General features: G+C 37.9%; 1 protein-coding gene across 2 annotated transcripts in view; it reads right to left on the bottom strand.

Annotated features, from left to right (window-relative positions):
• Positions 1-15,683, bottom strand: part of galnt14 (UDP-N-acetyl-alpha-D-galactosamine:polypeptide N-acetylgalactosaminyltransferase 14 (GalNAc-T14)) — a 224,094-nt gene that overhangs the window by 73,650 nt on the left and 134,761 nt on the right. For both annotated transcript variants that reach the window (XR_014869623.1, XM_085134251.1), the window contains exons 4-5: positions 11,667-11,734; positions 3,522-3,587 (exon numbers count right to left, since the gene is read on the bottom strand). Coding sequence is in view for 1 of the 2 variants with exons in the window: in XM_085134251.1 (XP_084990377.1) it covers positions 3,522-3,587; positions 11,667-11,734 (134 nt within the window). In the remaining variant the exon portion in view is untranslated. The remainder of the gene's footprint in view (positions 1-3,521; positions 3,588-11,666; positions 11,735-15,683) is intronic.

Here is a 15,683-nt window from a genome sequence, read left to right as displayed (position 1 = left end):
TTCAATCATCTGATGCTTTTGAAACACATTTTAATTTCCCCCACCTTGATTACTGTAACCTACTTTTCACATATACCTCTTGGTCCTTTGTAGTGCATCTCCCATTGGTGCAGAAAGCAAGGCTGCTAACAAAAGCTAGACACCACTCACATATCAAACATATTCTTGTTTATCTTCACTGGCTCCCAGTAAAATTCAGAATCCACTTTAAAGCCCTATTATTAACTCATAAAGCTCTATCAGAATGACTTAGACCTTACCACAGCAGCCAACTTCTCAGATAATCTCATCAACATCTTCAAAAAAAATTGTTCCACACACTAAATAAAACCAGAGGAGATCAAACTTTTGACGGTGTAGCTCAGAAAGTTTGGAACAGCCTCCCTCAGCCCATCAGGTCTGTTGAATCTGACTTGTGTTAATCAACTGCTGAAAACTAATTTTCATAGGTTAGTGTTCCCTTAATCTTTTCCCCATTATTTTGTGCCACAATGTACATCAAATTTGCATTTGTATGAAAGTGCGTACAAGGCTCGCAAAATTTCAAAATCTCTGGTAGCCCTTCGGGCAGGCATTCTTCAGTTTTTGGTAGCCCAAAATAAATTTAAGTAGCCCGAATAAAAAAAGAATTTTTTTTTACGTTTTGTTTCCTTTACAATATTATACATTAAAGTATAATATTGTAACGGAAACAAAAATTAACCCAAAAAATTGTTAAAATACAAATCACAACAACTGTATAAAAATTAAAACCATCAACTCAAATACTTGGTTCTAATTGAACAGAAATTTCTATGAACTTGTAAGAACTGTGTAGAACATGAATCAGTCTGTGTCCGATCCTGAATCTGAAATTTTCACTGAAGTCACGGGTAAGAAGTAAGTGGAACCAAGATCTAGGCCATTTGCTTTTTGAAGTTTGCAAAGACTGCTAAATTCTGCCAATGGTAGTTCACTCTTTGCAATATAGCACGCTGTTCTAAACAGCTTTTTCAGGAGTTCTTGTTGTGCTTGGTTTATTTGTAGTATGTTTTTTTGCAATTGGTGTTTGTTCTGGGAAAGATACTGCAGACTGGGCAATAATGCATTTCTTGCATTTCTCATGGGTTCTGATGGGGTCTTTCTTAAAATGACTGGTCCCAGTAACAAAGGCGCTTGTCGACTCAGAAATCAAATGAAACTCACAACACACCTGGCAGAACATCATGATATTTAGCTCGTCATATTCCAGCCACAGAAATTCTTTTGTCCATGAAATCAAAAAAGCTGCGCTTTCTTTTTGCCTCATAGTCTGATTTGTCCAACACGTTCTCACTCCCAAAGCGTAACATTTTACGCTAGGTGACAAATCGTCAACATATTACGTTTTTGGCTACCCACCACATTCCTAAATGACGACCTCGGAAAAATGAGGAAATGTGAGAACCGTATGGACTCAATCTACACATGTTCGCTCTTTTCCTTCAAATAGCTTAGAAACACGCTATTTAACATCATTTAAGTCTTGTTTAAGGTGAGGAAAAAGGTTATGGTTAGGGCTAGGGATAAGGTTAGGTTTAGGGCTGGAATACAGGGCTGGAACGTTGATTACCGCGGGAGCGTCATTGCACTGGATTTCAGCCATAACCCGCCGCGTACCATAAGAACGCCGAAAGTCTCCTTTCGCGTTCCTAAGGAACGCCGCCATGTTACGCCTCGGGAGTGAGAACGGGCTCGATTTGTCATATCTTTTCCGTTTTGTGATCGGCTTTTCTTTGGCTGCCCCTTCTTCACCCTGACCTGTCTTATTTGGCTCTGCAGAACTAAAATACCAGCGTAAATCCTGCTGCTTTTACACACGTACTTACATAATGATCAGCGATTCTTTGCGCACTCAACCTCTCACATGTTTAAGCTTGCTGCGAGAGATTTTACTTGTCGCGTTTGAATAGTAAGCTAATGAGTGATAAGACGATGTCAAAGGAATTGGTGCGCAATTAATCGTCACTCACCAATCAGTACTGTCCCTCTCTATACACAGTTCGCGCGATCGCAAAATGAAAATGAAAGCAAAAAGCAAGCGCAAATTCAAACGCGATTTCAATATGTCACATATTGACAGTGGCTCATCGATGCCAATGACATAATTACTCAGCTACATTGGCGAAAGAATGCAAAAGCACTGACATATATTTTCCTATGATAGCCCGACGGGCAGGGCTGAGTTAGATTTTGGTAGCCCGACTGGAAAAATCGCTAGCCCCGGGACGTCGGGCTAGCGATTTTGCGAGCCCTGGCGTATGTTGGAATGAATGTGTGACCCTGTAGTTCATTATGTCTGTCTTATGGAACATGCATGCTTATTTTTATTGTGTGGCTTTTACTCAAACTGTGAAGCACTTTCTAGCTGTGTTCTCAAAAGCGCTATACAAAAAAAGTCATTATTTTCTATACTATTTTGTAAGTCTTTAAAGCAGCTACCTGTCTGCCTCAGTATGTGTCTGTACTTGGGTGTATTTTGTGAATTTGCTTCTAACAGTGGGGTGTAGTACTTCTGCGGAATTTAAGTTAAAGTGCAACATTCAGTGGCAAAAAGTTAAACGATTAAAAGACCTGAATAAACCACAGCATGCCACCTCCACTATTGTTTTAGTCAAATAAAATGTTCTTTCAGCCCGAAGTATTTAGTCCATTTCAATTCATTAAAAATCATGCACATACCAAACATCTTGAGTCAGCTACAGTGGAAGATTATATATGTCTTAAACCTTTTTCTGGCCATTAACCATTTCTTTATTGACAGTATACTCCTGACCCCGCCATATTGTCAAGCTGTCATGTTAATTTATGTATTCCATTCATTCGTATTCTATATTTAAGAGCATGGAGGCAGCTCCAAATGGATTATATGAAAAAATTATAAGCATAGCCATGACGCATGACTGTATTAACCATTAAAATGAGGAACAACATCCATATTTAGTGTGAGGCTTTGACTTCACACTGGTTGTCATCTGTGATTAGGTTATTTATAAATTGTCCTTTTTTTAAAAAATTTCAGCATATAAGCTTGCTTTTGAATTAATGTATGTTTGGTTTGAGATTGTGGAAGACATTTTCTTTTGTGTGACATTTTTTTTATGATAGCCTGCCACTCTGGGCTCTATTTCAGTAGCTCTCCTGTCACTTCAATTCACTTCAGGTCATTTCAGTTCTGCAGTTCAATATGTAGCCAGAGATGAATGAATCAATTTCACTTCACTCACTGTCTTTCTGTCTGTCCACCCGCCTCTGTGTGTTTATATACAGCATGGGATTGTTTAAGCAGAGAGTTTTCAGTACCACCAGTGAAATTTATATTCTTTATACACACCGTGAATAACACCTTTTTATACACATACACACACAAATCTAGCACACCGGTGACAAATGAGATGCCAAAAAACCTACAAAGAACATAAGAATGATTAAGCATGCAAATTTATACACACTAGCATGTTAAAAATGCTAATGAAATTTTTCAAACGCAACTGCTTCCATACCTTCTCGCTTGTTGTTGCGAAAGCATTTAACTTTGGGCAGTTTGGTGAGAAGCTGGCAGTCACTCTCTGGGAAAGAAAAAAAAACACAGCATGAGCAGAATACGAATAATAGAAGGAAACATTGTGTGCTGTGTAATGTATATCTTGATAATTTCTTTGAAAGTCTGCAGAGAAACCAGATAGCAGCTCAATGAAAAAAACATGACGACAATTCAAAGCTTTAGGTTTGACAAGTTAGACATTTGTCTAGTTGCTGTTCAGCCGGCTGTGAGGTCTCCACTGAATTTCTGAGCTGTATTTTTTTTTTTTGTATTTTGTTCTTTTTTTCAATAAAACTGTCAAAAATACTCTAGTTGAAAGTGTCAAAATGAAAAGAAGAAAGCAGAAAAAATGAATCACTGGTGTACAATATGTGAGTCATTTAATGAAGTCAAGTTAAGTGAAATTAATATTAATAATTTTTAGAACAGGAAAATAGTGAATGTACTTACAATATCAAAAAAGGATTTCAATAGAGTTCCATTATAAATTTCAGAATAATGAGTCAAAGATTGGAAGAAAAAAAAAACTAGAGAAGAAAGAGAAGCCGTCACGGCTCAAAAAACTGGAAAATGTCATGACTTATGTTAATATGATGAGTATGTTCTGTCTTACATTCCTAATCACAATGGTGGTGGGATCACAAATGATTACTTAACAGTTCATTTTTGTTTTTCCCTGTTTTCCACAGAAAAGTTATTTTCTGTGCTTTATTGTGAGTAACATATGGGTGCATGACATTTTCAATTTTAGTATTATATAAGTATTATAAATTTCTTAGTATTATATTTTACACAATATAACAGCTTTTTCTCAAATGGTTTTGTATGTGAAGTTTTGTGTATAGTGACCCTGAATGACCATCAGAGCGCTCTGACGCAGAAACAATGCCCCATGGTTGTTCCCCCCTTCAAGTGGACAAAATATGTGACCAAGAGCATTTGCACTTTGATCCAACCAGAAAGGTTTTGACTCAGTTTGGGGATAAATTCTTATTGTTATTGTACATGGAATTTGAAATAAAACTTTAAAGTTCAGACACACCCTCATAAATATTTTTTGTTTTTATATACTAATTTGGCTCTGTGGTTCTCTCTCATCCTGAGATGCCCTGCATGATGACAAACAAAATAACCATATAAACAGACACTAATGTTTGACAAAGCTCGAGAGGTTGAGAGGCATTCAAATTTGAATTGCAAGCATTGGTGTAAGAGCATCTTTGAAGAGCTAGAAAAGTTTATGTGTACTACTGTTCCACATGCCTTATTGCTGACTGGCTGCAAAACCCTCAAGGTATGCACAGAAGGCCAGAGAAGTTGGAGTTATGTTAATATTATTAATTGGGTGTTGGCATCAGTTTCAGTTTCAGTTTGGATTAGTCTTGGCTGATATCAAGTTAGGGAAAAAGCACGGAACTAATGGGCAGTTGTATGGTCAGTTCCTGGTCTTTTTTTATCTTTTCCTTGTTTTTGCTAGGACTGCAAGTCCCTTATTTGTATTTGGTCTTTGTAAGTAATTCAGTTTACACTTTCAATTTCAGTTTCAATTTAAAACTTTATCTTCTTCTATATTAGGATCCTTTGAGGCATGTACATAGGAACCATTAGGAACCGTTACATGTTTGGGGGCTTGTCCAGGATATGCACACATAACCTCTGCACCCACATACTGTACCTGCTGTGAGGAAAAATATAACCAGACATTTTACATAATATGACTATAAAATCAGTCATATTCATATCTGAAATCATCCACAGCATTTGTTGGGGCAGGACGAAGTTAAGCTTAAAAACAATGAGGACAGGTCAGCTTGTCTCAGCGGCAGCTGATATCTCAACCTATGGATTCAAATGGCAAACCTCTTTTATGGCTCACTTTAAGCTATATTAGTCTGCCCATGATCTGCAAGCCGCTTTGCAACCCAACTCTATCCCAGCTCCTCATTTCAAGCTTTTTCAACATACTGACTGTTGGCATATAAATACTGTTTCCGGTACACTAGTGTTGTAATTAAGTCCTGTTTGTGGGCATTTTACGTCTTTGTACCTACCTGCTTAAGAGGACTATTATACTGTATATTAACATCAGCAAAGGTAGAACATATAGACAGTCATTACCTCCTATGCAGATTAGATCCAGCTACAGCTATGCTTGCTTAATTATAAAATCTTCTTGGTCATTGTCCTCAGGGGCTGTGTCCACCACAGCATACATCTCATGGACTGCCCTCTCAGCTGTTTGCAATGATAGAAACATATTTTTGATAATATGCTAAAAGAAAAAAAAAGCAGGGCATATTTTTTTCTTTCCAGATTTTTCAGTTTAAAAATATTCAACTTCTCATAAACAATTATGGCCAATACTGTCATTCTTTAACCAGACTTCCATTTTCAGTGGCAAAAGGGTGAGTCAAATACTTCAGTGAACAAAGATCACATCCTATTCTCACTAGTGCTGAACAATGGGGACTTTTTACTGCTTGTATGAAAAGTTTGGCTTGCAGGACGATTTAGTTTGCAGTGGGTATAGCAGGTAAACAAAAGTCATCTAGAGTCACGGTTTTTACAAGATATTACTTCCTTGGATATTCTGTATCATAGCAACGAAAGCGTCTCAGCTGAAAAAAATACTTCATCTCCAGATTGCTCTCAAGCACTCGCAGCTGGCATTTTTTAGCTGCCAGAAGAAAAAGAAATCTCTTTGGTGCACAGTTTAAAGCAGATCGGATGAACAGTTGTTGAGATAAGCAAAGAACACACATAGATAGATATATAGATTTATAGGACAGCTCTCTGTGGAAACATATGGCAACAATAGTTCTTGAATGAAAGAGGAGAAATCTAAAAGTGCAAGAGGTTAGGTGGTAGTCGCATAAATTATTGGATAATTATTATTTTTTAAATAGAAGTGATATTATGAATATATCAATTTAGTACATTAAAAGGAAGATTTTTATGAGTGTTTATAATCTAGAGAACTGCCTCAACATAGGAACAGTGAACAAGACAGAAGTTGATGCGCTTGAGGAAGGTAGTAAGAGAAAAGTTGTTTATGATAGGTCAAATATCTTAAAACAAATCACCGCAAATAAGCAAAGGCAAGGCATTAAACTTATTGACTTACACCTGTGTGGGCGGCTGGAAAAGTTGTTTTCTCTTTGGCTATGTATATCAGCATGCATATGCACTGGTGATATGGTTGTATAAGTGTATATGCAGTATTATTAACACTGATTATCTGTTGGTAGTTGATTTGCACATCCATCTGTGGTTGTTTACTGGCATGTATCTGTCTCCACTGCTGATTGCATCTATTCACTGTTGCCTCACCTACACCAATCATGTCTTTATAGTCTAAATCTGCTGTTATTTAACCTTCATCACTCAGATTTTAACTTCTGTCGCTCTCAGATTGGTGAGTTAGAAAAATGTTTTAACAATTGCATGTTGAAAAAACATTGGAAAATCACGAGTTATTACTGAGACACAAAGCCTGTTCTACAAAGGTTGTACGGGTTTGGGGTTCATGTTTTAACCTCCATGTTTAAAACAACCTTTTTGTTTCTATTTGCTGTTTGGTTTGTAATTGACCAGTCAAACAGGCTAAAGTCCCCCAGTGCAGTGTGATGAATCAGAAAACACAGTTTTAGCTGGAGAGATTGAGAAATGAAGCAAGACAGCCTGATGCTATTTTGATGATTATGTGGGATTACTTATCACTTTTAGCTGATGAATTTGAGCACATGTGTGTACCGTAGACTGTATATTAAAAAAACAATATAGTTCCTGTGCCTTAAAATGTAATTAGTTTATTAAGTAAATTATAGCACAAATTATCAAAAAGCATAAGTGGGCATACAGTGTCCTCGGTGTCATGGTTGGCCCGTCACTTGTCATTCAGTCAGTCTTTTGAGACTTGTCAGTCTCAAAACATACAATGGGTGATAGCTAAAGCCATCTTTTATTTACAATGTTTACAATGTTGAGCATTTGAATATAGATGTTCTGTAGACTTCTTTCTTAAATGTTTTAAAAATACTGTGAAATATTTTGTATCTGCCTTTGTTCATTATGAAATGTAATAATGTAGAGACAACATGAAAATTGGTTTAGCTTCTGTATTGCTTTGATTAATGATAATGGAATTAAGAAAATATAAGAAGAATATAAGAAACCTTCAATTAATCTAGCTGCTGCTCAAGGCATGTTAGCATTATTTTACATCCTGCTGCTCAAGGCATGCATTAAGATTTAGGCTTAGCTACGGGTTACTAAACTTGCAACAAAGATGCATAACATGAACTGTGATGCATATAGCCTAAATAAAAAAATCAAAATGAAAAAACAAAAATATCACAGGGCTTTTTAAAGAGACTCTTAGCTGTCAGTAAATGGTTAGAAAGTCGTTAATGTAATTGAATTCCTAAGAACATCTGAAATTACGATGCTTTGGGGAAATGGCTCTTGGATTTCAGAAAGTTCACAAAATTTTACTATCATCCTATCTTTAAGATGCTTTTGGGAAAACAGGCTGGAATTGCAATTTGACAAGTTGATCTTCAAAACACTCAGCTGCCACATATCGTTAAGTGAAAAATCTCCCTACGCTGATTTTGATCTTATTCAAATTTAAGAGGGACGCTGAAGCACTCACTGTGGTTATTTTGTCCACTACGTGCTCATTAAACCTGAAGAGGGAAAAAAACACCTAAACATAAGTTTTTTGTTGGTGCCTCTATCATTTTCTTAAAAATTCTTTAATTCTGACTTAAAATTATAGTGAGAAACATAACTACACTTGAAGCAGTTGAGCAGCCTTTAAGAATAAACTGTGTGTCGGTGAAACTGGAGAAAGCTGCAGGAACAAATCAAATCTTATCAGGCAGCTTTAGCTTCTCCTGAAGCTGCTGTTTCCAATGTAAACCATGTAGTGTTCAGTTGCCTGTATATTTGTGCTTTCCTTATCACTGCTTTACTCCCTGACCATAAAAACCAAAGTGCAGACACTTTTTCTGATCATATCAAAGTCTGCTGGCCAGAATTTATTTCCTAGCAGGAGTGGACAGAAAACTGAAAACTACAAACGACTGCACCTCTTAACATACTCTTAACATACTATCTCACTAGGTCTGCAGTAACATTTTGAAGCTATTTATATTTGACTTCCATTATATTCTGCTCTTGGACATACTGTAGTTTTTATTCCACTATGCTTCTATTAAAAACAAATCATATGATCCTGGAATATTAAACCATTTTACTACCCCTAGCAGTTATAATTAACTCCACTATGATCAGCTAAAGCATTAAACTGTGGCTGCACATTCATTTGACACCAATAATGATCCAGTGATTGATATATTACTTTGAATAACCCTTTTGCTTAATGAGCAATTTAATTTTTAATCTTTAGGGGAACAGTAGCAAAAATAGGTCCCTACATAAATACTCTGATCATCTCACTTTTAATTATGCAAATCAAACAGATTTATAGGACCAGGGACCATTTAGATATTGTATTAAACATTGACATCACATTTCTACACTGGGTCCATTGGTCCATGACCAATTCTGGACATCTATACAACATCCGACTTGGTCCACAATTTGGACGTCCAACCATGACCCAACCCAACCTATAATGTTCAACAATTCAGACTGGATCATTTTTTGGGACGTCATGTGGACGTCTATGACAGGTGCAGGGAGCTTACATGGTTAAGTAATGTAAAAAAAATTTATTTACAAATATCAACATTGTTGTTATCAACATGACACGTGAATTCAGATTATTCATAAACAAACACAATTTCTCACGTGTTAGCCTATTGATTTTTTTTTATTTGACATTTTCCTGTCTTTTTTTTTAACTGGTTTATTTATTTTAATTAATCAACTTTTTTTTGTAACCAGGCTAAAACTGTTGAAATCAATGTTAAAATGTAAAATAATAGTAGTATTTAGTATTTAGAAAAATGTTGGAATTCCTTTTAAAAGGAGTACACTGTGTTTAATAAGTTTAAAAGACCACTTGCATTATAAATGGTTTGTGTTTATTTTAGTGAGGCTGGTTTTATTTTGAAGAAGAACTTCTAAAGGACATCTCTGCGACATCACTTTGTGAGTATATAGGCAATACAAAGGATTCAAATCATGGGTTTTGATAAACAAATTTTCCATAGACTCACTTCTTTCTGTGTGATTAACCATGTTTTTAATTTATAGGATGCCAATTAATGGACATCATGCATTTTGTCCACACTTTAAAAATGTCACCTTAAATTACTTCATAAATTAAATCAACAAACAGGGCTTTGAGAGTAGAGTTTTAAGTTGTAAGCTTAGGCTTAGTAGTCCAGACTTGTCTAAGTAACTGCTTGAACTACATTAGATTCCAGTGTCTGCAATACTGTCATACTTGGCTCTTACCCTAGATGAGATTAATGGCAAACTTATTTTGAGATTGCAAATCCCAAAGTCAGAAAAGGAGAGATGAACTCTTCCTCTTCGTGGGATGCTGTACTTTATCTATCAGTTGTTACAAATGCCTGTAGCCTCTCTAGCTTTTAGATTTCTAGTTCTAATTATGTAAAAAAAAACAAAAAACAACAACTTAGACATTATCCAGCACTACTATTTTTTTTAAGGATTATCAAATTACAGTTACTAAAAAAAGCTCAATACTATCATTTCTTGTTAATCAAATACATAAAACATCATATGACACTATATTTTGTTGATTAATTTCCATTTGGTACTCTAGCATGTATTTGGGGCAGCAGCAGGACTCATATGCATTAATTAAAAATAAAAAATAGTTTTCAATATCACACATAGATACACGGGTGCAGGGGGGCAATATCAATATCTGGCATTTCAACCTTGCTAATGGAAAAGCTGGAGAGTGAAGCTCCAACCATCCAGTTAGTCCCAATTTAAGGGAGAAAGAGCTAAATCAATGGTATAAACAGAGCAAAATATATTAGGTGCCCTATACACACAAACAATACTTATGTGGATCAAATCATTGTTGATTTTGGACTTTTCATTGGATTTGTTCATTTGTTGACTATATTACTCCATCCACGACCTAGGAGAAGAGGGGATGCTGTAAACATGGCCTTGTTCTAACTTTTTTTAGATGTGTTGCTTTCATCAAATTCGAAATGGGCTTATTTGTTGTTGTTTTTTAAATGCCACAGTTTAAACCTTTGATATTTGATATATATAATATGATATCGATTTTTCTATAATCTATTGTGAATAAGGGTCATGAAGGATTGCTAGAAGTTGCCTGCTGTTGCTATTGTCACTAAATGCTGGTAGTTTGTTTCAAAGACGCCAAATTATCTGCAAACACTCTCCAACCACTTGCCAAGCAGTAGTGAAACTGTAAAGAGTGTGATGCAAAGCAGAATCGGAGACCTTTGCCTTCAAAGTAAAAGTTGCACGTTTTTAAATGGGGTGGTATCAGAGGTGATGCACATATTTTACTTTGAAGGTGAACACACTCACTTTCTGTTTTGAATCAAATTTCTTTTTATTTGTTGAATGTTACAACTGCTTGGTGGTTTGGGGGAATGCTATTGTCTTTTAACAAACTTTGGGCAATCTGCTAGTGACCAAAGCAACAACGACGACAGCCAACAACCACTCAGCCACTAAAGCCTAATACTTAAAAATCTGTCCACAGACAGATATAAAAACAATGTGAAACAAAGAGAAAACAATCGCAAGCCGTTGTGGCTGATAAATATCCTTAGATTCTGATGAATCGAAATCTCTTAATCTAAATAAATGTTTTCCGGTCTGTTTGATATAGTTCACTAGGACCTTTTGAACCTCTGGAGATGGACTGGGCACATCTGTGGACGAGATAGTGTTCACGCTGTGAACGGGTCTCCTTTCTGACCCAGATCGGAGTTTCTTCTCTTTTTTTTTAACTCCATTTTAATCCTGAAGCTGTGGACCCAGCTGCTCTGGACACATTCCTCCCTCTGACCTGTTTTGTAGGTCTCATCTTTGTTATCTCTGACCTGGAAGAAACCAGGCATGTGTATATTTGCAGTGTGTATATGAATGTGTGTGTCCAGCTGCAGCTCACCATCGTCACTGAAGTCGTCCACCAGAATGATCTCATAGATGAGATGAACCGGGGTCCTGTTTAAAACACTGGAGAGGAGACAAAAAAAAGTGATTTAAAATATTAGTCAGTTTGCACAAACATAAATAAGCATTCAAAACGAATGCATAAATGCATGGCAATATACCAAAAGCTGACAAGTAAATGCCAACCTGCAGTGATGCAAACACACACACACACACACACACACACACACACACACACACACACACACACACACACACACACACAGGTGCTCATGAATCCATTATGCACGTAGCACACGCCATACAAAACAACATATTGAAAATGTCAGCCCAAATTCCTGTTATGAAAATGTATGACGTGTCGCCTCTAAAAAAACTATTTCATTAAAGAGGAAGATTGAAACATAAAAAATTCATAACTTTTACTGGAAGAAAATGAGAAAATGTGTTTTGTTGTGGGTGGGTTTCTGCTCCATTTTATTTCATTATTTCTACCGTTCAATAACCTCTGCATTCATCATGTCCTCTGGAGAAGTGTAAAAAAAGGGAGAAAAGGAGAGGAGGATGAAAGGGAGAAAAGGAGGGATGAATGAATGTGGGACAGGGAGTGAAGAAATGAGAGGATGGAGTAGATAAAAAAAGAGGATAGAAAAGTGAAAGAAATGAAAAGAGAAAAATCAGGGAGGAAGAAGAGAAGAACAGAAGTATGGTAAGGGGAAGACAGGGAGTGAAAGTAAAAAGGTACAAGAAAGTACATGAAAGATGAACAAGTAGAAAATCGATGGCTGAGGATCACGGTTGAGGGAACGGGGCAGAGGAAGAAAGGAAAGATAAAAGAAAATATTAAAAAAGCAATAGGGAGAGACTGAAGAGTGTAAATGAAAGGGGGGAAAGAAGGAAAGGTGAGAAGAAAGGAACCAAATGAGACAGAAAAAAGGTGAAATGGAATGAGAAAGATCTGTTCCTTCTTCATATTTATCCTGTTCCAAAGGATGAATATGAGAAAGAGATACAGGCAGGGGCGGAAAGATACGAGGATGAAGAGAGAGCAGGAATGGGAAGGAGGAGTAAGTGGGGAAAAGGGTGAGAAAGTTTAAATGTGAAAATCAAAGGAAGATGAGGGAAGAAAAGAGCTAAAGGAGGGGTAAGCAAGCATAAAGGAGGAAAAAAAGGAAATCAAACTGAATTGACAGGTAGAAAAGGATAGACAGAGGAAAGAAAAACGGGGGGAAGGAGGAGGAAATGAGTAGGAGGGTTGTCACTTGATTGAGACTAAAAACAGGGAGGTACTGTGTATGGAGAAGAATGGTAGAGGTGAAAATTAGCAAGAGACTAGTGAGGGATGGATGGAGGAAAGGTTGGTAATGTAGAGGGAGGAGGAGGTGTGGAGAGAACCTGTGTCTCTGGGGCACTGGACCCCATCAGGAGGAGTTATGGATGCTTGGAGGTAGAGGGTAGGAGAGGTGGGGCGAGATAAAAGATAATGAGGGAGGGGGGAAAGAGAGAGAGAGGGGGTCAGGGAGAGATATGGCAGGATAGTAAGGGAGACAAATAACCCTGATGCTAACTCTCTCTTGCTCTCTCTCTGTGGGCTGAGGGCCGATCAGGAGAGATGGATGAATGGATTGATGGATGAGATGGAGAGGAGGGGGAGGAGAAGGAAAGGTGTGCAGCAGGAAAATAAATGAAAGAGGGAGAGATGGGTGGAATCAAGATGGAGGGAAAAATAAAGACGGTGAGATGAGGTGATCAAGTAGAAAGAAAATAGTGCATTTATCGCATTAGTTCCCATTAAATCACCCTGTATCCATCTATGCATCTATCTATGAAACAGATATCAATGAAAGGACACAAATCTCTTTTCCTTCTCTCGCTACAACTTTTCTTCTCCCTTTCACAACCTCCAATTCCTCTCACTAGCTTCCATCTACGCAAACACACACAGACACACACACACAGGAGTTCCCATTCTCTGGTTCACAGGCCACTAGCTATGAGGCTTAACCTCCCCTCAGGCGTGCTGAGGGAGAAGCTATCTTCAGCTCACAGAAAATATTATCACTGCTGACAATACCGCAGTCGGCTGCCACAGAATAGCAGCTCTATATCTGTGCCGCTCATTTCCAACACTCTATTTATCAGTTTTAGCTGAGAATTCTTTGAAAAATTTTCATTACCTACAGCCGCCATTTGGAGGGTGCTTTCATCCAAAGTGCCTTAAGAGCATGCATTTTTAAAGAGTGGCAGGTGTGGGGCCCCGTGGGAATTTAACCCCACTCTCTGGCAGTGATAGCACTGATCTTAAATGGGTGCTACTGTATGACTGCCAGGGTGAGGGGTTCAATTCCCAGAGGAGCCATGTATACAGGCTGAGAGCGTGCATGCTCTCAGAGTAGAGCGAGGCACTTTGAATAAAAGTGATAAAAGCTTCCTCTGAAATACGTATCTGTGAAAGAACAAAATGAAAACAACTGTTAAGCAAGAAGAGATATTTAATAAACAGCGTATAAGCAAAAAGACATTCTGTTGCTATTTCATCAGCACATTACAGAAGATTGATTATCAGGCTAAACAGACTGCACATCCTGTTTGCTAATGACTTCACTGATCAGGTAATGTCTGGAGAAATTTAGCTCCAAAGACTGTTTGTGTCATGGTTCGGAGTCTGTGACTCCGAGTTTATGTTAAGTTTATTATTATTTTGTGGTTTTGTTTATTTTGGGTTTTTGTACTCTCCTGTTTCACGTTTCATGTTCCTATGTTCTGTGTCCTCCAGTCTGTGTTAAGTGTGTTTCCTGTTTTATTTTGAAGGTTTTGTCAGTGTTTTTACAGGGTGGGCCATTTATATGGATACACCGTAATAACATGGGAATGGATGGTGATATTAAAGTCCTGTGGCATATTAGTATGTGTGGGGGCAAACTCCTCAAGATGGGTGGTGACCATGGTGGCCATTTAGAAGTCGGCCATCTTGGATACAACTTTTGTTTTTTCAATAGGAAGAGGGTCATGTGACACATCAAACTTATTGGTAATGTCACAAGAAAAACAATGTTGTGCTTGGTTTCAACGTAACTTTATTCTTTCATGAGTTTCAAGTTTCTCTTTGTTCACAGCCATTGACATGGCAAAGAGGTTAACACGTGAGGAACGGATCGAAATAGTTATCGTTATTTACAAGTTTCTGACCACTTATAAAATATGTTCAATGTGCTGCCCATTGTGTTGGATTGTCAATGCAACCCTCTTCTCCCACTCTTCACACACTCATAGCAACACCGCAGGAGAAATGCCAGCACAGGCATCCAGTATCCGTAGTTTCAGGTGCTGCCTTCAGATGACCCCAAAGATAAAAGTCTAAGGGGGTCAGATCAGGAGACCTTGGGGGCCATTCAACTGGCCTACGATGACCAATCCACTTTCCAGGAAACTGTTCATCTAGGAATGCTCGGACCTGGCACCCATAATGTGGTGGTGCACCATCTTGCTGGAAAAACTCAGGGAACGTGCCAGCTTCAGTGCATAAAGAGGGAAACACATCATCGTGTAGAAATTCTGTCATGGTCCTGGGTCGGTGACCCAGCGCTTTTAGTTTATTATCATTTTCTAGTTTATTATGATGATGATTATTATTGTTTGAGTTCTATGTGTTATATTCGGTCTGCCTCTGATTCTGCGTCTGTGTCTCTGTCTGTCTATGGTGTCACCCCGTCTGTTTGTGAATCTGTCTGTTTAGTTCTGTGTCTTGTTTGGTTCCCCGTGTCTGAGTTTCCTGTTTTATTGTGAATGGTCTCTGTCTGATGTGAGTGTGTTCAGTTTGCGTTTCCCCTGTCCCGTCAGCTCTGATTCCTCCCAGCTGTGTTGCCCTCCTGTCTCTCATCCCCTGATTACTGGTGTGTGTATTTAAGCCCTGTGTGTTCTCCTGCCTGTTGCCGGTTCGTCTGTGTTACTCCGTGTCAGTCTGCGTTACTCTATGTTCCACGGTGTCCTGTCCCTCGTCCGTGTCTCTCTG

This window comes from Neolamprologus multifasciatus, chromosome 15, assembly GCF_963576455.1.
Source record: "Neolamprologus multifasciatus chromosome 15, fNeoMul1.2, whole genome shotgun sequence".
NCBI lineage: Eukaryota > Metazoa > Chordata > Actinopteri > Cichliformes > Cichlidae > Neolamprologus > Neolamprologus multifasciatus.
This window is presented reverse-complemented; position numbering and strand designations above follow the sequence as displayed.